The sequence below is a fragment of the Anthonomus grandis genome, chromosome 10 (assembly GCF_022605725.1).
Source record: "Anthonomus grandis grandis chromosome 10, icAntGran1.3, whole genome shotgun sequence".
In the NCBI taxonomy this organism is placed as follows: domain Eukaryota; kingdom Metazoa; phylum Arthropoda; class Insecta; order Coleoptera; family Curculionidae; genus Anthonomus; species Anthonomus grandis.
Window position 1 is genome coordinate 7,743,073 of NC_065555.1, and position 24,062 is coordinate 7,767,134.

Here is a 24,062-nt window from a genome sequence, read left to right on the forward strand (position 1 = left end):
CACCCTGTATAATAATTTTTTTTTAAATGGATAGCTTCATTCCATAATCAGTGCGAGCATATTCTTTTCTCTTGTATTTCAAATTGAATGGCACTTTCTAAAGGTCATGCTTCAAAACATGAACTGTTCCTTATTTTGGCGCGAGGGTGCAATATTTGTATTAAAGCAAATGGTCAACATTTTAAATAATAATTGTAAGCCATAATTTATTTCTCACTAAAGCAAAATAACAAATTTGCAACATAATAAGTATTAAAAAGTTTTTTGCCCTACAGCCTAAAAGGCTCATTTCCGGACGTGTTTATTAAAAAAAAGTGATTTTGAAATGTCCCTTAAAGCTTGTCGGTATATTTTCGGGTCACTCTGTATGTCATATAACATAAAATAATAATAATTTTAAACATTAGTATAAGTAGTACCGACAATCCCTATACATAGAAATTCAGCTTTTAAAAAATGATTTGAATATACAAGTATTTGAATGTGGAATTATCTTCCTAATCACATAAAAGAATGTTCACCTTTTAAATAGTAGTTAATTTATACTCATTCGTTAAAAACAAACTATTTGTTGTAATTTTTTGTATTACTAAATGTCAGTAAGACTGTTTCGATTCGATTGGATTTCTGTTTTAAATGATATATGGTAGGGAGAAAATTTATTCAGCAGACATGTTTCTTAAGTAGATTCTGTACATGGATGTAAAAACACGGATAAAAAACACAGTAACAAATTTAAAACAAATATTTAAAGTACAAATAAGAAAATATTGTGTCATTACTAGAATACATATTATTTAACAGATATAGCCAATTTCAGATATCTATTTTTAATTTATCACATATACTTTATTTGTTTCAAAGTATTAATTTGTTCTCTGTTTTCCACTTTTAAACTAATGTGTTACTTGTTCTATTACTACAGGCTTATATATTTCAGCACAATTTTTATGCAACCAACTTTTATGTTATTAATACGGTCTTCTATAGTTTTTTTAAATAATATATATCCTCAACTTTTTTTAGGAACCTGGAGCGCTTCCTTTTACGCCAAAAGGAATAAGATCACAATTTCAGCACGTATTTATAGTAGTAAATGCTATAAATCCGTGCACGGAAAATACACACTATAAAGTTGCCGTTTCTCGATCGAAGGAAGTTGAAGTTTTCGGACCACCTATTAAGGAAGGAGCGATTTTCCCCAAAGGCAAAACCTTTGCTGAATTTTTGTTAGCTAAGGTATGTAAATACATATTATTACCAGTTTCTCTCAGACCCATTTAGTTCTTCTTTCTGGCTACGTTATTCCAAACTTAATTACTTAATTACATCAAAAACCTAAATCATTTAGAATAATTCTAATTTAAGAAAAGTATACCTACCTAAATGTTTTTTTAGATTGTTAATGCAGAGAATGCGGCACATAGATCTGAAAAATTCGTGACAATGGCTACTAGAACGAGGCAGGAATATTTAAAAGATTTGGTGTCGCATCATTCTAGTAATACGCCTGTTGATACTGGACAAAAATTTTGTAAGTTTCTTTACTAAGTATTAAAAGAAAATAAAACGCTATAAAACACTACGTAGAAAGGCGTCTTTAGCTCTTATATCTTTATTTCTTTAATTCGCGCTTAATTTATTGTAAATTATTAACATGAAATCTGAAAGGGGTGGTACAACATTAGATGAATCAATAAAGAATAATAATTATCTAAAGTACTACTGTGACGGTATAATTATAACATATTTCTTCTTAGTTAAAAGAGATCATTCAAAAAACTAAAAGCTTGTACATTTTTTCCTAACAGCCCTACCTTTTTTATATAAGACGTTTGTTTGATAACCCCTGTATATTTTGAAATAATCGACCGTTCTGGTAATTTTTCCTAACCTTGAATATGATTATTTTTTTGCATAAAAATTATACGTTTAGCTATTATTTGGTTCAAAATTTAAAAAAAAGTTCCTGGTCCAGTTCTTCATGAATATGTTATATTTTAATAAATTTTGATAGACGTTCATTTCGTTATAATGATATCAGGTTATGTTACAGCAATATTCAGCAGCAAAAAGAAAGACAAAGTCCGTCCAAGATTTATACCAGACTTATGCCAAAGAGGTGCCATTTTATGGCAGGTTTTATTAGATGATAGCGGTCAAGGGCAACAAATCGAATGCTTCTTAGGTAAGTTTTGATTATATGTATTTTTATTTAATTTAGATAAGTGATTTACAGAATATATATTTTTAGAGTAAGCAACCTTCACCAATAACCTCTTTCTTCGAATAATCATTCTCCTTTGCATTAAGAAATTGTAGGTAAACTTGCGATAGATATTAGGTTGAATTTTTCACAAAAGATCTTTGGTTTACCTATTTTTGGTCAAAATTTATTTAATATAAATGTTTAGCATTAGAATGTAATATAGATCCAAAGGCATATTCTGAAATAGGAAATATATACACTAAACCCTTAACTATTCTAAAGATAATTGCGAATTAAAAACGCCAGGTGATATTGGCAGTTGTAATCATTATAATTATTTTAATGGAACCTTATTTTCGAATTAAGTTATTCAAATCTTCTTTAATAAAAAATCTTGTTTTTAGGTATATCTTCGGACACATTTGTTCTTATTGAAGAACAGAGTAGACAAATAGCATTCGTAACTCCATGTAAAAGTATACTGGGGTGGTCATTACAAACGAACAGTTTACGAATCTATCACCACCAAGGAGAATGTATGACCATTCATATGAGAGACTCGCATGGAGAAACCGATGAATTAGTTGAAATAATGGCTCGACTCGAGGCTGTTACTTCAGGACTTAAAGCCAAAGAATTTTCTATTAGGTAAGTTATATATTTTTATTATTGCATAAAAAGTAATTATGCTTGTAGTTAATTGACTTTTAAAGCAAATGTAGTCGTCGTATTTTATACTTGGATTGGATGAAGTTTACAGAAACTTTTATCTGTTTAAATCTATTTTAAGGCGATGGGCAAATTTTATGAAATTGAAACAGTACTTAGTTAAGGATTTTGGATCGATGTCTGAAGGAAGACAAAACAAATATAGCAAGAAATATAAGTTTTATTATTTTTTCACAATGTATATGCTAAGTATAAAGGTATACATTAAACAATATTATGTAGACACATACGTATACATTTATGTATGTAACAAATTCCTAATTTTTGTTTCTTTGTTGGGTTTCATAATTTCTACACTTTATAATTTTCTTTATTTTTTAAGCTGAAGTACACGAACGTCATCAGCTCCAGGCTGTTCTTCAAAATACTGAATAAGTACATTTACTGTATCCCTTGCTTCTCGATGACTTATCATCACTACTTTTGTCAACATTTTCAAAAAGTCTTGTTATTTAGATAATCGTTATCCATGATCTGATACTCTGTTGCTGATCACATTCTACCCATTCTTTCCTTATTGTTCACTTCTTCTAAACCTTTGATTTTGTCACCTTAAGTTATTACTGTCTTTATCTTCTATACCTATTAAGGTCATTATTTTCTGAACTGCTTTTTTAATGTGATGCGCTTTAACTTTTTTTTCTAAATCTAGACGCTTTTAAATTTCCACAATGTCACATTCTTCCCAATAAGGACTTTCCTGTAGAGCCCCTTCATGTTCCCTATAACAATACCGAATATGTCCTATATATATATCTGCTGACTTTAGTTGCTCTACATGAAGATGCGATGACACATTGTTCAGTACAGCCGTTGGTAGAAGATTATGTTATTTTAGATAAGCTCTAAACTTGGGTTATACTTTTTGGAAAAACCTCTTTTAAAAAATTACTCATATTTATCCAAGCTGCCTTTTTAATAATAATTAATGTTCTACCATAGCTACATCATCAGCACTTAATTTCTCTACTTGTGCAGCTAATTCTCATACTACATGACGTTTTTTTAAATTTGCCAAGTCAACCAGAAGATGCCGAGAAGTTGCCTTTAATTTTCAATTGCTTGTGAAACTTTTCACCTTGCCTAGCACACTTAGGTCCTGATATTGGAACCCCTTCTAACACATTAATACTCATAGCATCAAGTTCTTGAAAAGTAGACCTTTTTAGAGATGTTTCTGTAATTCTGCTTTTTTACTTCACAATGTCACGAACCGTTTGTTTTCCAATGTTATATGCTTTTGGCAACACAGTAACACTTAAGTTATTGTTAAATTATTTTAAAATTTCCATTTTTTTCTCAATAGTTAAAACACTACGCTTAAGCTCTTCATTAGCATCAGTAGGTTGCATTTTGTGCGTCTGTTTACGTTTAACTAAGGAGGTCTGCAGTTGGCGAAAATAGCAAGTAAAAACGAGTTGTTTTTCAGTTCTACTGTATATTTTTCATGGAAGGTTACATATAAATACTTTTACTTTTCTCTATTGTTCATGAACAAGATAGTATACGAAATTTTCAAGCTTTCATAGATAGCCTTAACCTGAAGGAAGTATAGGAGCCTATCGTTACTGTAAATAAGACCAAGTCAAAAAGGAATCAATAAAGTAGAGAAAACCTGGTTGGTTTAAGGGCTTTTTAATCAACAAAAGTAATATGGCTATTTTTTTTTAATGAATATTATAGGTTTGTTACAACCCGCTTTTGTGGAATCTTAAAGTCAATTTTCTGGGTTATATAATATATCTATTTTTTTCTTTATAGTATTTTTTTACCTATCAAAGAGAAACGAGAAGTTTTCAAATCAAATTTATAAGAAAAACCGCCAATTCTCTATTAGCGGGTGTTCTCATGTTCTCATTCCTTCAGCCCAATTGTAGGTTTGTTGATCTAAAAATTGCCGATCTTCAATTTTTTATTTTTCAAAATCCAAATCTACTTGATAGGAAAGAAGTTAAAGAAATTAACATAATTTTTAAGGCCTTTTTGGCTATCAAAGAAAAATCAACAAAATTTATCGAAAATTGATTTAAATATATTTAAGAGATGAGATCATTGAAAAATAACATAGTTTGTCTTTTTTTTTTCTATTTTGCCAGCACTGTTAATTAAAATTTGAATGTACATTTGTAAGGCATGTTTTTAAAATATAATTTAAGAAAATATCATTATTAAAATATCATTTTAAGTTAAAAAGTATATTTAAAATCTATTATCAAAAATACTAATTGAAACCAGTAAAAAAAGAATGGGCTATAGGAAAAAATCTTTGAAATTCACCAAATTATAATATATTTTGCATTACTCTGTGTAATTAAATTACTAAGCTAAAGATAGCACTTTAAAAATTAAATACATATACTGAATTTAAAATTTGTTGATTTTTTTTTCAGTCGTAATATTATGGGTCAATTGGGTTTTCACGTACAACCCGATGGTATTGTAACGTTAGTCGAGAACCAAGGACAAGCGTGGCAAGCAGGATTAAGGCAAAATTCTAGATTAGTGGAAATATGTAAGGTAAGAAATCATACTTTCTATAAAAAATTTTTTTTATTGTTATTAAATAAATGGTTTTTATGATAATGACTATATTTCTCTGCTTGGATATTTTTCTAATTATTTAAAAAAATGGTTAAATATTTAATTTGCAGCGGACAGCCAGATTAATATATGTTATCTCTATATTAGTATTAAAAACAGTACTTACTACGTATCCGTGTCTGTCATAGAAGCGCCTTAGATTTTTTATTTAATTGCTTTTTTTCCAATAAATGCTCGTAAGATGATCAGAAATAATTATATGTTATTACCGTTTATCCTACATATTAAAATTCCATGTAGGCAAGAAGAGTTTTTTCTTCATACGTTTCTATTTCTATATTAAATAATCAAAGTTTCACAATCTTTACTTGGAAATAGTAAACATGTAACAAAGAAAAACAATTTATAAGGCATGTAATTAAAATCAAGATATATATTTGATCGTATAATTTAAATTAGTATTGGTTTAAGAAAAAAAAAATTCTATGGGATTAATTGAAATTAAAGTACGTAATGTCCATTTATATTATAAATATTTTAGGGATGAAACATGCAAATTCTTCAAATTTTAAAAACAATATCTAAAGAAAAATAAGCCTTCAATTTGTAGATGTAATTTTAAAACCTAATCAATCAAAAAGATGGTTTCACAGGGTATATGGGCTCTCTAGTATAATTAGGGTGGCATTTTAGCGTATAAATCTAATGATTATAAATTTAAATAGCATAGAAAGCTTGTAAGTTTTCATCACTTTCCTATATATTTTTTTTCTGTGTGTGAAATAATAATTTTGCAATCGCCAAGAATATCGATTAAATTATAACATACGCTAGTATAGCCCAAGTTATTAAATTTTGAATAGTTTTGAACTATACTCAATTGAGTTTAATAAAATTATTAAAAAATGTAGGTTGCAGTGGCCACTTTAACATATGACCAAATGGTGGATCTGCTTAAAACTTCATTGACTGTTACTTTAACTGTGATACCTTGCCTCCAAGACGGATCCCCCCGCAAAGGATGTACATTACAAAATTGTAAATATAACGAAACAAATTATGAAGGTTAGTTAAATTTGTAAAACATTTCTAAGATAAACAATATGTCTTATCAAAAATATTAATAATAAGCGTTTAAGGATTGCATGGATCTGTTTTTGTCTCACCTCTAGTTTTGCAATCTTAAATTTACAGCAAAAATTTTTTTTTTACAAGTTCATGATTAAATTGTTTATTTTAAAATAAGTAAATTTGGCTTTTATGTTATTTGGCATGAAGAAGCCTAGTTTTTATTGTGGGTCAAAATTTTTGTTTTGCTCTGACATAATTTTATAGTATTGAACTAATCATTACAGGTGACTATGAAAGCATGGCAACCAATTTGCAAGAAGAAAATTCGCGACGTCCTCCTCAAATCCAACAAGCAGTGTCTGGAAACCATCGAAAGATTTATGAGAGAAGTTTTTCTCCTCCCAGGAGTAGTAACAGCTCTGGCTATGGCACTGGAAGCAGCAGTAAATCCTTTCACCGTGAAGAGGAGAGATTTCATAGTAACGGTGTCGAGGTAAAAATTATTATTTTTTACTAACGGTTGAGGGATTTTAATTATCTTTATTTTATTGGATTTTAAAAATACATAACTTTCTCTAATATAATATACAGTGAATTGGTAAAGAAATACTTTCTAAATTGTACCAAAGTCCAGTATTAATAATGAATTTAATTTTTACAATAATAATCAACTGGTATAACAAGAATGTAAAGAGATGAAAAACTTAACGTGGGAACACACGACTTGTTTCATTTATATATAAACTAAAGCAAGTTAACGGCATTAATCGACTGACGCCAATCCACTATATAGCAGACCAAGATGGAAACAAAATAAGAGATATAGATTATTAACTTGATAGGTAAAGAGAATATATTGGAAAACTTTTGGATGATGAAAGACCTGGATGTGATTTGATTGATGCTACATCAGGACCACCAATTACTGTGTTACCGTTAATATGTTAACCGAAGTGTGTTCCTTAGTTCAATCGATTTCGAAAAGCGTACGTAATGACAAGATGCTACAAATTCTAAAAACAACAGAGATAGATGTCAAAGATATTTGTATAATTGCCGATTAGTACCGGCACCAAACAGCTGCAGTACGGGTAGAACACCAACTATCGGACGAAGGTGCGTCAAGTAAGGAGTGCGTCAGGGATGCATTCTGTCACCATTGATTTATATTGAACTTACATTCAGAGGAAATATTTAGTTAAACTTTAACTGATGCCTGATGGCACTGAAGGAATTGGTATTAACCGGGTTAACATAAATAATATCAGATACACTGGTGATACACTTATTGTCATTGATAACGAAGATCTACAAATCCTAATGAATACGATAAACGACAGTTGTACGGTTTGGCTTGAAACTCAATACCAGTAAAAAAAAATATATGAATATTAGCAAAGAACCTAATATTGAGGATTGTAATAATGGATACAAAGCTAAGTGTATCTCGGTAGAAACATCAATGATCAGTGTGACCCCACTGTGGAAATCAAAACTAGAATAAAGAAAACACGAGCCGCCTTTGTGAAGATAATAAGAGTATTAATCAGTAAAAACTTGTACGGCATGGAAGCATGGACATTCACCGAAATAATACTTAAACGTCTAAAATCATTTGAGATGTGGGTGTACCCCTTGGGTAGACAGGATTTGTAAAAACGTATTTCTCAATCGCGTGGCTAAAGATTTAGAAGTAGATGAAACTATCAACAACGCAAATTAGAATATATTTGTCATATCATAAGACATCCCAAAAAATATGAGATCTTACGTCTTATTACAGAGGGAACGAGAATTTCAGGAAAAAGGAGAACATCATGGTTAAAGAATTTGAGGAAATGGTACGGGAAATGTACAGTCCAACTTTTTCAAGCAACTATAAATAAAACAGATCTTCACTAAACCATATCAGTTCTAATTATTTATTTACTTAAAAAATAAAATAAGCTAAAACTATCAAATAATAATTTAAGGAGAGATGGGGAAACGTGCTAGCTAAATCTAACTTTTTTTACTTTTTTTTTAAAAATGGGCAAACCCTATTATATTCAAGTATCACGAGTAGCACCAGTGAAACACACCAGCGAAAGACGTGCTTTGGGAGTTGACTCCACGGACTTGCACTGCTCTATAAAAACGAGTCCCGATATACTGACATTCTAGGCGTCTGCAGAAGCACTTAATATTTATGAGTCGATGCTCCTGATAACACTAAAGATGTAAAAGTCAAGAACGCTAAAATAAGACCAGGGGATTGGAATATTATAGTTCAATTAAAGTTAATTATTCTCAGTTAGTTTCCATCAATTCAAGTTAAGTCTTTCCCCCATACTCTTTAGTCAAGCTTTAGAAGGCAATTTTTGAGGTAAAATAAAGTTTTTTTTACTAAAGTTTGGGAGAACCTAATTATCTTTATTTTTATTAGCTTTCAAAATATGTATTTTCCTTTAATGTGGTTTACAGTGAATTATTAAACAAAAATGTTAAATTGAACCATATCAATGAGTCTAATAATAATGATGAACATAATTTTCACAATGATCAACAAGCAGTAAGAGAGGGAAAGCTTCAATAAATATTGAAACAATGTTAACTTTGAGTTTATTTACTTTATAAATAAAATAAGCTAAAAACTAAGAGGGGATAAAGAAACCTGAAGAAGCTGAATCTGATGCTCCCGTTAACACTAAAAAAAATGCAAGAACCAAGAACGCTAAAATAAGACCAGGGGATTAAAATATTAGAACCTAATTTAATGTCTAATGTCTTAATGGTTTAATCGTCTCCCGAAGATCTTAAGTCATCGTTAGCGAAACACGCGTTGAGAGTAAAATGAAGAATTTTGGTTAGTGGTAAAACTGTCTTGTGATTTGAGTGTAACACCAAAGGTTTCAACCATATGACTATAAAGAAAAGAAGTGTTAATATTTTACTAATATTAAAATTCATTTCGAAGCCGATTCGAAGGTTGATAGTTAGGCCGGAAAATGTATCGATAACTGAACAGGGTTTAAATTTAATATATTTACCAAATAAAGCTGTTTGAATAAAATTAAGTCTTTTATTAAGTTTCTTAATTACAGTTTGTAAAGCGGCGATATCTTCACATAAATTTATCCACGCGTTAGTTGATTTTACTAAGTATAAAACATAATTATTAAGTATAAACATAATTTTTTTATAAAATAAAAAAGCGAAAATTAAGCATAGAAGCGGTAGGTTCTATTAAGTGTAGGTTTATTGTATCTAAAATAACTTATACCCATGTATTTAAGTTAAACAAAGGGAACTTTTTTAACTGAACAGTAAAAATAGTATACAAATTTTATAATTAACAAAATCAGGTAATAAAAAATTAATATTTTTGTGATTTGGTTAATATATTTTTTCTTTTTTGCAAAGAATAAGGCATAACGTTAATTTCTTTGGTTTATAATGTTTCAGTTATTTCTTTATTTGATCTTCATCAGATATGCCAAAAAAAATATTTTTTCGTTCTTTAATTCCTTTTTATTTTAAGAAACATAGTAAAGTAACTTAAACAAGCAAAAAAAATAACATGAGCGGAAAAGTTAAAGAACCAGAAAAAAGGTTTTAGTTTATTTAAAAATTATGAAATAAATTATATGATTGCTATTCTCAAAGATGGATAGAAGATTTAATTTGTTTTTAATATTTGGTTTGTTATTATTTGCTATAGATATTGTTCGACTTAATAGTTCAAAATACTTTTTAGGGTATAATGCCTGGTTCATCCAGCGCCTATTCAAGTGACGACAAATGGTACGAAATCATGCAGGACTTAGAGCCACCACCTGTCCCAACGAAACCGTGCAATCCTAGAACACCACAACACTCAAATAACACATTCCCATGTTCTCCAAAAAGAAGTAACCACCATCAGGTAACATATTTTTTTCTCTACAAAGCTATCGTATACTCTATACAACTTTCTATTTTTCCTCATCATGTACAACTCAAATACAATTTTCCTGTATTTCAGACAATTGTCCAGCTTCCTCCTACATCACACAACCACTATACAGTACAACATAATAAAATTCACTTTACGAATAGCCTGCCACTACAGCATGTTAATTTTCAGCAGCCTTTGAGTGCTGCTTTACATGGGAATAACAGTGAATTAGACCTAACAAGGGAAATCTACAAAAGCGAAAAAAATAATATTATGAAACAACATAATGAACGGCTGAGGCAGCAGGACAATGCGGATTATTTACAAGTATGTTCTCTTGATATTTGTAATGATGTTTGGCTAATTGCATTTTATTTATAAACATATTGAAAGATTTCCTTTTAGTTAAGATTCTAATTTTTTATTTTAAAAGAATAACCACAATGATTGTTCAACAACATATTATTTTATTATACGCTCTACAAGAACTGCATGGAGCGCATATGCTTATAAACATTGAATAACTTTATGCATTTTTCCCGTCGTAATAAAATATTTTTTTTAGAACTTTAATAACTGGAATATCTTTGAAACTCCAGTAGAATTAAAAAAAAAGTTGTTATTGATATTATTAAAAATACATTGAATGCATATTTTTTATTTCAAGACAAAAACAAAAAAAATCCATTAAATTTAAAATAAAAAACATCCTCTATTGGTTAAATAATAAGGGATAACAAAAATAACGGAATCCTCAAGCTTCACTCCAACATTACAGAATAACATATAATGATTGTTATAGATGTATACATATTTTCAAATATCTACATGTATAACAGTACATAGTATATTCTTACACTAATTTTTATTGTAGCTATATCTTCTTTCTGACACATTATTAATATTAAGTTTTTATTGGTATAAATATTTGATACATGTTTTGAATTTTCTTTGTAGTCGCTCAATTATGTTCTGTTTATCTTATAAAAGTTTTAACCACATTTCATTATTCAACTATTTGTCAACATACATATTCTCAGTTCAGCATAGGTTTAATATAAATTTAATTATTGTAATTGAAATCCTATAAGACTTTTTTTTAAGAATTTATTAACGAATATTTATTATGACTATATAGGTAACCAGACCACCAAAAGTAGCTGAATACCAAACATCACACGAAGGAGACTACTCGAGAATTAATTTAAATGACAATGTGTCCCACGACAGTTCTATCAGTGATAGAATTAATTTGCTTGGCAGTGAGGATGAGTTATCTACAGGTAAGAAAATAGAGATTCGTATAAGTATTTATTATGTTCTTTATCATTTTTGATTATTAGCTCTCTATTAACGTTAAACATTGTGCACATAAAATTTATCGCGCTGAGTAACTGCACAAGTATTTCAGATTGTAGTAAAAAACTAGGAAAAGTATAATAATTTGCACCTATTTTAATAATGCAATATATTTTTATTTTACTTGCCTAACATATTTATTAAATAAGATTTAATTAAATATTGAAGCTAGGTTAACTTTTTTTGTTGGCTATAATTAAAAAAAAAACTACTTAAGACTATCGATATATATATATTTTTGTCGACGTTTCGATCTCTATGAGATCATATACGAAGAGACTATAAGACTATATATACGAAGGTTGTTTATATTTCTAGCCTAATAATAAAAAGGCAAATATTGATTTTATTGTTTTTCAAAATATCCTCCATGATGATCAATAAACTCTTTTTCCGCTCCAAAATATGCGTTTTGAATCCATCAACCTCAACATTAACATCAACAACATCATTAGATTCCAAATCAGGACTGTACGACGGATGACCTATCAATTCGATGTTTTGGCGAGTCAAAAGTTCCTTTGTTAGAGCCGATACCTGAGAGAGAGGTCGCCTGGTCATGATGAAGAATGATTTGCTTGTTCTTCCGCTTTTTTCGGATTTCTACGACTACTTTTGACAAAAAAATGGTTGTGTAATATTCAGAGTTGACCGTCCTACATTATTCTAACGCCACTGTCGCCACGTGACCAATAATACCGAAGAAACAAGCAATCATTTGCTTCCGTGTATTTTTTTCGCGAACAACTTTTATTGGTTGTTATTTGGCTCATCTTGAAAAACCCATACACTCAGTTTTTGGTTTTACTTGTAGTTTTGTTTTAGGCTCATATGCATAGATCCTTGATTCATCATCTGTGTAGATATTATACACAGCTTTTGATGCACCTTGAACGTATTTTTTCAACACTTCCTTGCACCAATCAACACGAGCTTTCTTCTAAGCGATTGTCAGGGTATGCTGTATCTTATTGATGCTTGTCATGCTAATGTTCAAAGATGCCTCAATCTGACGCTATGTCATATGACGATCTTGTTTTATCAGGCACAGCATCGATATTTTCTGGCACAACACCTGATTTTGCGCAACTTTCACGGAATTCGTCCTAGAGCGAACACGACCACGGTTAAATTCATACCACTTTTTTATGGTGCTGTAGAATGATGCTTTCTCGCTGTATAAAGAATTAAGTTCGTCGATACACTTTTGTCTTAATAACCCACGTCGAGAGTTATGAAAAAAAATGCTTGTAAATGTTAGCATTAATTTTTCAAGTTACTGTAAACCAACACAAATCGCACTTTTCCAAACATTCACAGCTTTGGTAAAAACCAAAGCCAAAAACATACATAGTAACCCTCGAAGCAGATCGCCTTGATTAATAATGATAATTGTAAAATCTTTGGTGTTATCCAACAAAAAAAAAATTAAGCAAACTGAGGCCACGAGAACTAATTTACTAATAAATTTAATTACACTTAGAACATTATCCTAAGTAAATCAAAGCAGATAAATCATATTTGATGATTAAATAAACTAAGGCAGAACATAGAAATACATTTGGTTTGCATTGTTGAATTGAACTGTGCACATTGCAATGCTTTTTTAATAATAACTAACACATATTAAACTAAAGACACATTTAAAAAGCGTTTTTTAAAAGCGTCAGATTCATTCTATTAATGTTAGATTTGGAAATATGTTAATGAATTTTTATTAAATGCTGTATGATCAATTATCTTATGGCATATTGACTTTAAGAGTACTCTAAATAGCAATTATGCGATAAAAAATTAAAATCAATTTATTTCGGATCGTATCGGATTGAATTACCATGAAAACTCTTGTCGAATGAAAAACGGTTCCGAAACGTCATGTCATTTGAAGTACACATTCCCATTTATTTATTTTCAATTCATAATATTTAGAGGAGAAGATACGTAAATGGTTTAAGTGGAAAGAGCTTTAATATTTAGCATTACTTTTCTTTGTTTTTTATTCTATATTTTTATTTATTTTATCATTAGCCTGTAAGTTTCATCAGTCTCCTAAGAATGAATCTCCAATATGCTACACTACTTTTAAGTTCTCTAGTAAGTTAGAAGAGCCTCTGGTATCATTCATGAAACAATTTTAGCTTAAAGATGATATTAGTTGAAATGAGTAATTATGGATCTCACGTGTCAACCTCTTTAGCCACCACTCAGTTTTCTGAACTTCCATTTAATTGAGAAATGTTGTACGTTAATACGGTGTACAATGATTAATTAGTAAACATGTCCAGGAACTAATTTAGATTATGCGAAATCATAAACTAATTCCAAATATCTTTTCCGTACTCCTCGACAAAACTCCTACTCCGATACTCCTTTTTGTTTGTCAAAATTGGAGTTTTAGCGAGTTTAGATTGGAATTCTTTGTTCTTTCTATCTAGGTGTCAATGCTAATATTGAGATTAGGAAGGAAGTTGTATAAACATTTTTGTTTCTTCAATACAAAGTATAAAAATAATAGAATTTATATTCTAGTGAAAAAGAAAATAAGAGAAAAGAGCGTCTTAAAGAAAAATGCTAAACAAATAATCTGGACAAAATTAATAAGATGCAACTAAGAAGAACTAGGTCATGATATAAATAAAATATATATCATCTATCATTTGGCAATTTTCATATAACGATCTAGAACCCTATAATGAAAACCAAAAACAGGATTGTATTCGATGCGGTTTAAATACTTCATGAGAACGTAATTACGAAGTATTTCTTCAGAGCACTTAATACAAAGGAAAGATATTTATTGATATGAAGATCACTAAAGTTTTTTTACATATTCTATTTTACTTTGTATAATATATATGTAAAAAAAAGCAATTAATATATTTATTAATAACAAAACATTTATAGGTAGTGGCGGTCATTCACCACGTAGTCGTCGTCCAGTACACCAACCGTCCAATCATAACCAAAGAACTCAGAGTCCGCGTTCATTAAACGGCGAGGCTAAACTACGCCCAGGTGTAAGTTCACGCTCCGCCGCTAATCGCAACAGCGCCAACTTATCCAGTAATTTTCAAGAAGAACTCTTAAGGCTTATTAACCCTGATAACATCAACATAAATTCTGAGTCCACAAACGAAGAGTTATTTAAGATTAATGGTAAAACTGGTGGATCGTCATCATCAAGAGAAAATCTTATGAAATCCACTAAAAATAGTTATTCTTCATCTTCAAGAGAAAACTTAAACTTAAATGGTTTGAGTGTGGCGCATTCTAAAAATCAACCGGAGGTAATTCTGACCATGGCCAGACCTGCGACTGTGATTTCTAATGCCAGTACTAACTCGAGCCCTTTGCCGGGGGAGTTTCGAGTTACGAAAGATGATACATTACCTTCGCCTAGTAAAAATAAGGTAAGTTTAATAATACGTATAATAATGTTGTATTTAGTAATAACTATATATCAGTAAATTTGGAAAAAAGAAAGGTTGCTGTTCTGAGTGGGACCTGAGTAGGACGCTCACTTTGAAATGGCATATTTCTCTTATAAGAAGCATCATCAAATTAAATTAAAAAAAGAACAAATAATTTGAACTGAAAATTTGATTGATGTATATAGACTATTGATTTTTTACCTGCAAACAAGGATTGAGTTTTACTAAAATTTAGTTTAAAACCTAATTAAATCAATTTAAAATCATTAATATTAATTCTTATTATCAATTAATTATGTTCTTTATGTGAACAATTTCCTAATTACCTACCGAAACTTAGCTGATTCAACTGTTGCAATAAAATTAACAATTTTATAATAAACATATTTAAATTGGATACGGTAGAATTTTCTCTGTTAATATTATCAAGAGCACATTTGGATTATACATTATAAATATGTAGTTGTTATGGTTGTATTATGGTCAACAGATTACTGTTTAATTTCAGATCCTATAAAAACTAATTTTTTTAAACCGACCTCACTAATATGCGAGAGATATTTTTGTCAAATATATATTCTTACTTCCAAGACTTAAATATTTAAAATATGTTATACAACTTAACTTTCTGCATTGGAAAAGTCCAGACCTTTTTGACCCTTTGCTGTTTTTTTAAATGATTTCTTAGCTCTTACTTTCTCCCGTTTTGATCAAGAATTTTAATGGATTCACTCAATTCTTAATAAATAAATCAGTTCTCTTTAATTAACTCAAACTTAATAAAACATTCATTAAAAACTATTCTCCTTATTTAAGTTTATCAACACGTCTCTGTAATCATCTTTACAATAAAATATTAGTTAACAAATTCCTTTATTACCGCCAGTTCGAGTATTAATTTAGTATTGATTTTTTTGCCAGAATTACAATAATAAGACAAAAAGTGGTATTTGTATGGCTACCTGCCATGTGATTTCTTACATTTTCTAAGATGGACAAACTTTTCTTGAGGTATAATATTTAGTCGCTTTTCAACCATCTAATTTATTAAATCTTGTTTTAGGTGGGTATTCCATTTACGGACTCAATGCCATTAAACGAGGACAATGATTGGCCTAGTTTGGTAGCTAATTTTAATAGAGTTATGTCAACACAAATTAATGGAGACGACGAAAAAGTAGGATCGAAACGTTGCTGGGATGACGAGTTGCTTGGAACGCAACGTTTGGACTCGCATTTGTCTAGCTCTTATTCGTAAGTAAATAACTATATGAAATGTTAGTTAGTAGTTCCTTTTTAAGTATTCTGTTAAGTAAGTCAAAAAACTTTCGGATGGTTTTATTACGAATCGACACTTTTAGATGATAAATCTTAAATAAATTTTTAAATAATTAAAATAGTTCCATAAATTTCTTTATATCATTTTTTCTTTAAATTCTGAACTCGGTCGCTACGGGGCGTAATTGCTATGGGCACGAAAAAAGATGGTTTTCTGTAAAACATTCCCAAGGAATATATTCATTATGATATTGCCACCAAGTTCCTACATATTTTTGGATTAATTTTTTTTACTATAAAATATCAAACAGCATTTCAATATACAATAATAATTTAATCAACAATTATAAAAGTAACAGAGCTGATAATCGAGGGTATATTTCAGCTCATAGACCAGGATAGTTTAATAAAAAATCTTTTATTTATAAAATTGGACACAAAAAGAGTGGAATGCCTGTTTGTTAAATATATAAAATTCTGTGTGTCCTTCTGTTTTAACCCATTCGTACATATTATTAATAAATTCATTTTGCAAGAAAAATCGCGACCATAAGAATAATTTCTTAGCCTATTGCCCTTAGACCATTAAGCATTTTGTCCTCTATGTCAAATATTCCTGAAAACCCCATGCTGATTATTTTAATATACACTATAGTCCTATTCAAAAATCTCACTATTTTTTTAACTTTTTAATTTCTTAAAAAAGTCCGTGTATTTAATATGTAATAATAAAACAACTTTATTAAAAAATATATCAGGTACCGTCAAACGGGGTGAATCGGGTCGACTATTAGATATTTATGTTATATTTTTTTTATACAACTGCCGAACAAAATTAAAATTTAGCAGAAAGTGACCGTAGTCCATACAACAGCAGAAATATGTATTCGATTATTTTTTAATTTCCATGGATTATAAAAAAAATAAATAAATATAGGGTGTCCCGATTGACCCCGTTTTGGGGCGAATCGCGACGCGCCGTTTTAGGCCATGTAAAATGCCTGTCTCCCCGCGTATGAGGTGAATAGGGACCAAAAATTTAAAAAAAATATATTTTTAAGTATAAAAACAAAAAAAATACTACAGTAAAATACAAAACAGTCTTTATTTTACAGTTTTTAGTTACAAACTTAAAAAAACCACATTAAAAAAAAATATTTTCAGAAATAATATAATGATATTAGATGGCATAAGATTTTAACTTTAATTGTAAAGGAAATTTGTATCCTCCTCATCGCAATTCGGTTGGTTTAGGTAGTTTTTTATTAATTTGTTCCGGCGTAATCATGCAAATATTTTCCACTGTTGGAAAAATAAAACAATTTTAATTTTTCGGTTTGATCTGAGAAATTTAACTTCAAAACTTTTACCAAAGAGTCGCTTAATTTGCCCGATAAGATATTTTTCCACTTTATTTGTCTTAAACTTAACCTCGACAAAATAGTCAGTGGCAATGCTATTTTCCATTGGATGCTGAACATCAAAGCACTCGTCCAGTTCCATTGCTTCAGATTCTGCTTTATCTGACTCAAGTTCGAAAATGTCGTTCTCTTGAGAGTCTTGAGGCACTGTTGTCTTGCTTGTTGACGGTTGCGGTTGCACTTCTAAAAAATCTGTGGTGGAAATGCTTTTGCTTGGCTCGACTGTAACTTTCTTTTTCCTTGCTACAGTAGGCTTGCATGCATTCCTGTTTTCGTTAAGCACTTCTACCACAAATTCTGTCCAGTCATTAGGATCATCTTCTTCGAGGTTTCTTTCTGGTGGCAACCTTTTTAAAACTTGATTTCTATCGATGGGAATAATTCCCGTGCCACGAAAACCGCTTTTAATATTTTGTGTTAGAGTTGCTTCTAGTTTGCTTAAAGCTTGCCTTAGTAGGCTTGGAAAATACTCCTTCGGCAAAGAACCCTTGTATTGTTTTTTCCAACCTTCTAGAGTTGACCTCCAAGCCTTTTTCATCGGGCCAAAAACGGACACGTCAAGTGGCTGTGTTAAATGGGTTGAATTTGGCGGCAAAAAAGAAAACCGAATATTATTTTCTTCGCATAAGTCAATCACCCTATGCGACAAATGACTACACAAATTATCGCCAATGACAACCCTTGGTGCCGGACGCCTCTTTAAGAAAGGTCGAGCTATGGAAATGAACCAGTCTTCAAACAATGGCTGGTCGAACCAGCCACTTTTATTTCGTCCATACCGCGCACCTGGTGGCCCATTTGTCAACCAGGTATCGTATAGATGCTCGCTTTTATAAACAACAAATGGGGGACCATAATAGATGACCATCACCACTTACTGCAAACATTACTGATGTCGATTGTTTTGTTGAATCGATGATCCGTTCTGGATGCCTTGTTTTTTCTTTTTACGATAACCTTTTTCCGTCCGGGATCATCCACAAAGCATGTTTCATCATAATTAATGACGGACTCAGGTTCAACGTTTTGCAAGTTGGTTTGGAGATTATCGAAGTATTTATTTACTGTTTCCCGAGTCACGACTGTACAAGGCCGTTTGATATTCTCGCACAGTCTCTCAGTCAGAAGTTCTTTATGTCGGACACAAAACAAATTCGCCCAATCAACACCGGGCATATCATTTTTAAATTTCGCCACTCTTACCCCTTTTCTATCAAGATATTCCTTTACAATGTATCAAATAGTAGTTTTCTCCATTGGGTACGCCCACTCTCCCGCCAGTACTATTAAATGGACCAGCCTGGATTTCTCAGCTCCTGTCAAAATTATTTGACCACCTTGTTTCTTTGGCTTCTGCTTCGCATGACGCTGTAATGTCGATTTTGGGATGTTATATAACTCCTTTGCCTCTCGAAGAGTTATCTGGCCTCTTTTGAACTGCCTCAAAGCCTTTTCCAGTTGTTCTTGACTATAATTCTGATAGACCTTAGTCCCAGGCGTTTTTTTGCATTTACGGACCATTGTCCCGATTCACCCCTGAGAGCGAGCTTTTATGTTAAAAAATTAATAATAAAAAAACTAGACAAAATCATTTAATAAAAGTTCACTCAACATTTAGAAAATACTCACAGGTATACTATATTAACAACCCAATGCTCAAATCTCCCAATAAATACCTTTTCCAAACAAAATTAGCAGCAGATTGAAAAAACGTTAAATTTCGCTCTAATATGTGGACACCTGTACGCACTGAAATCTTCCAAATAACTAACGGCCACGCGTGAGTGTCAAACAGTTAATGTGTCTACAACAGGTTTTTCATATTACCCATCCTAAAAACATTTGCTGCATGCATGAAAATCACGTGTTTGTAAAAAAATGTCAAACTGTCCCGATTGACCCCCTGGTCCCGATTCACCCCGTTTGACGGTATCCTTAATTTAGATAAGTGTGTTTATTTAATATTTTTAAAAAGTTGTTCTATATATGGTCGATAGTGTAGGTTCTATTTGCCAATACGGGTTTAGAAAAAACTTTAGTACTTCAACAACTTTAACAAACATTGTAAATAATATAAGATTAAATGAAAAACATAACAGCCCTACGTGCATTTGATAACATCAACCATGAAATATTACTGGCAAACTTGCATTACTTTGGTTTTTTTGGAAAAACTGTAAATTAAAAAAAATATATATGATTAACAGAGCTCCATAATAATATCAGTATCTTTATCAAAATAGAAATATTGACTTCACGAGTCTTATTTTATCTTTATTTAAGTATAGAGATGTAATAAGAAATTTCCATAATTTCTTATCCTCACACATTTGGAAAATTGAAAAGTCCTGCATGAGACTCGTATAACACCATATCTGAATGCCAATAAAATATTAATATGAGTTATGGGAGAAAATTACACATGTAACTATTTATGTATCGGATTATATTATGATAATAATCAGGGGTCAATTAACATTTTCGAGTTCTTCAGAAATTTGAGCATTTCCATGCATGCAGGCAATAATAGTTTTATAAAACCAGTACACATAACAGCAGCTTTTTAGCGTTCTTTTGGTTTCGTTGTTCTTTTGCTGTTAAATAGTGTGAATGTAAATATTTATCTGTACAAAGTTTTTTAAAACATATTTTTTGATCCAAAATGACAGTAAACAAATACATTTTCAATTTAACAAGAAAAATAAGGGAGAAAAAAGGAATATAACAATTTTAGATATTGCAGGTTGTATAAGTGATTGGAAGTATATACAATAAAAACCAAATTTGTTACCAACTATTTCGCGGTAATTATTGGTGCTGGTCTTTGTTACCTCGCTCCTGCACCCCTCTTTCAGTTTCAGTCACCTAATTCTTTTACGCTTTACTGATCTATATGATTCATTTTGTTTCTCTGCTTTTTGTATTTTGTTAATATTTTTATTATTTAATTTTATATTGCCTTCATTAATAATTAAATATTAATGAAGGCAACGTTTTGTCTCATCTGTGTCATGCTAAGTACTATGGTACAGACAAATTATTATTTTTTGGTTATAATCGAGAGGCATTCCTATTTCCTAATTGTATAAAAGTAAATGTATTGAATTTGATAATATGAGGAACAATGTAACTATGATTGGCAATTAAAATAGTTTGGATTTCCGTGGTCCTCGTTAGAGGGCGCTATTGAATAAACCTTTCTCTTCAATTTTTCCCTGAAAATTTAGTTGGAATTATATGATTGATATATCATAATTAAAACGTACAATGAATTTGCAATATGAAAATAGCAAATCGATAACAAATGATATAATTACTTCAGTTGTTTGCCTCTCATTAACCGATTTTTTTTCTAATGCTAATTAGAAATTATTACGTTCCATATCACAAGAGTGATTATTTTTACACTATCTTTGTAAATTGGATTGTCAACTTAAAATTTCATTTTTGCAATATTTCAAAGACTTTAAATTGAATTAATAAAATATAACATGGTGTTTAGTAATTTACAAAATATAACATGTTTTTATCAATATATTTTTTTATAGAAGTATTCCAGACCAAACGAAGCAAGTGGCGGAGTTAAGTAGAAAAATTCAAACTTTGGAACGGGAAAATCGTCGATTAAGAGATGAAAACAAGAAGGTGAAAGAGCAAGCTCAAGCTGCCGTACAACAACTAAGAAAATTTACTGAATGGTTTTTTAAGAATGTTAAACGACAATGACAATTTAATATCTTTTAATATGGTTATTTAAATGTTATACCTGGATAAATAACATAATATTGTTTAATAACTATATTTTAAACATAACGTAGATATTTTATAGCTAAACAATAAATAGTGCACTGTTTTAAAGTTAAATATGAATCCAAAGACATTGATTATATAGGCCTTATAATGAAAGACTTGATGAAATTAAATAGAAAGAATACATAAGACCAATCAAACAAAGTCGCTTCCAAAAATTTATAAACAATATTAGATGTAAGTAAACCAGTAGCTTTAAAATACATTTTTAAAAGTATTATCCTATATTTTGTAACATATATTTTACATATAACTACGAGTACAAACAGTTTCTCTTTTTGTTATTCTTTAGGTATTTATTTTACTTAAATACAAGTATTACATAAAAATGCAAAAGTTACCAAATAATAATTATATTAAACAATAAAGTTCTTTATGGCTTATTTTTTTTTTAAATTAAAACGTTCACCTTTTTTAACATTAAGTTTTTACTTTTAAGACTTGTTTAATGTCAATTAATAATTTTCTTGTTATATTTTTAACGTTATTAATATTATTATGATTAATTATGTACTTTGTCTGCGACCCGCAAAGATAATATAAACGTACACTGCTTTAAAAGTGCGGTTCTATTTTATATAATTATAGTAAACAAATTGAGTATTACCTTAATACATAATGTATTTTTTTTATAAAATATTATATAATATTTGTTGTAAATAAAATTTATATTGACTCTAAAATCGTTGTTTTTTTTTTTTTAATTTACTAATTATACTAGTGAAGTTAAATGATTGTACTGAATACTGATTGAATTGAATTTGTATACTCGAACAAAGCAGATTATTCTACAGCCCTCGAGGTTAATTAGTTACAAAATTATAGTAATTCAACGCAAAATTTTCAAATTGTATTAAAGATCACTCAGCTTCACATATTTTTTTTGACATTTTGCACACTTTTACCACTGGATTTTTCGCAACGCTACGTATTTATCCAGAATTTTCATTAATTCTTCATTGAAAGTCATGGCGAGTTCTTCGAAAGAAGATTTGCATTGTGCGGAAATTGCGGTACTTAATGCCAATCAAAAGAATCGAAGATATTGGGTACATCCAATAAATTCTGAAAGATATCTTCATGGAAAGTATTATTCTTTATATTCTATTACATTTTCGAATGAATAAACAACAGTTTCAGTATTTGATTCATTGACGGAAATACATATTAAAAAAATGAGCAGAACGTTTAGAACCGCAAAATCAACCTAGGAACGATTGGCAGTATGCTTACGATAAAAAAATTTTTTGTATTATTAATGGTTACATTTCTTAAATGCTTTAAACATAAAACACATTTTTCAGGGAAGCACAATAATTATGAATTTTATTATTAAAATAGAAAAAAAAACTTTATAAACATATCCAATGTTATTCAGTATTTATTTATTAAGAGACAGACTATTGTTGAAATATTGTATATTGCATAAAAATCATAATCCGGCTCTATATTTTCCCTTGGCGGTAGTTAAGCATATCCTCCATAACTATTATTTGGTAAAAGAGGTCTAGGAAAATATTGTACTTGACATAAAAGTTGCCGATCACGGATATGTCAATGGGATATTTCCATGGGAGGAAATATCTGAGATATTGCATCTGTGTCTCTAATTGTCAGATCTCTGCTTCAAAAATTAAATTACAGAGCTCCATTCTTATAGTTGCTTGTTTTATCGGAGAGAGACGTTTAAAATTCTTAGCCCTACTTAGATCAAATCTATTTCATAAAAGACAGGCTCATCTTGCACTAATTTTTGTGCATTGAGATATCTGGATTTTCGAAAATCAACAGTTTCCCTCATAATCCTTACCAGTTCTTGAAATGGGTTTGACATTTGGCTACGTTTAGATATATTTTTCGTAATACTCTATTCAGATGGAACAGGGAAAGAAGGATCATTGTTCTCGGTCGGGTTATCGTCGCCTTCTTGAGATTCCATTATTTCTTGATCTGCGTCATTACTGGATTCTTCAACAGGTTGCTCAACTAGATTTGTATGTGCTTGACGAGTTTCCAAATATGGTAAGAGGAATTCCATTTCGCGATTTTGGTAATAGCTTGCTCACTTTTTGTTTGACGTCGTTTTTGGGCATTCAAAAATCAATTTTGTAATTTATTTCAAACGGTTTGCACAATACCTCCTACCAAAAAAAAACTAACATTTTCAGAATATATATTTTTCTAAAGTTGTGTGTTTATCACTTCGCCTTTTTCTTCTTGATCTTCGCCCATTGCATAGGTGCACTAGATTGGAAACATATCAATATCAGCTTACATATAAATGCTGGATCGGAATA

At 30.2% G+C, this 24,062-nt stretch overlaps 1 protein-coding gene across 3 annotated transcripts in view; it reads left to right on the plus strand.

The window, feature by feature from the left end:
* The window catches only part of LOC126740941 (signal-induced proliferation-associated 1-like protein 2), a 90,801-nt gene extending 68,650 nt beyond the window's left edge, over nucleotides 1-22,151 (plus strand). The window contains exons 12-24 of one of the 3 annotated variants that reach the window (XM_050447140.1): nucleotides 1,027-1,239; nucleotides 1,399-1,534; nucleotides 2,045-2,188; nucleotides 2,614-2,857; nucleotides 5,329-5,455; nucleotides 6,391-6,544; nucleotides 6,835-7,043; nucleotides 10,287-10,454; nucleotides 10,554-10,793; nucleotides 11,605-11,749; nucleotides 14,730-15,235; nucleotides 16,320-16,510; nucleotides 21,507-22,151. In XM_050447140.1, coding sequence (XP_050303097.1) covers nucleotides 1,027-1,239; nucleotides 1,399-1,534; nucleotides 2,045-2,188; nucleotides 2,614-2,857; nucleotides 5,329-5,455; nucleotides 6,391-6,544; nucleotides 6,835-7,043; nucleotides 10,287-10,454; nucleotides 10,554-10,793; nucleotides 11,605-11,749; nucleotides 14,730-15,235; nucleotides 16,320-16,510; nucleotides 21,507-21,681 — 2,652 coding nt within the window. In that variant the 3' untranslated portion in view covers nucleotides 21,682-22,151. Of the gene's footprint in view, nucleotides 1-1,026; nucleotides 1,240-1,398; nucleotides 1,535-2,044; nucleotides 2,189-2,613; nucleotides 2,858-5,328; nucleotides 5,456-6,390; nucleotides 6,545-6,834; nucleotides 7,044-10,286; nucleotides 10,455-10,553; nucleotides 10,794-11,604; nucleotides 11,750-14,729; nucleotides 15,236-16,319; nucleotides 16,511-21,503 lie in introns of all 3 variants that reach the window. The other 2 variants (XM_050447141.1, XM_050447142.1) reach the window with 2 other exon arrangements.
* Nucleotides 22,152-24,062: the final 1,911 nt, after the last annotated feature.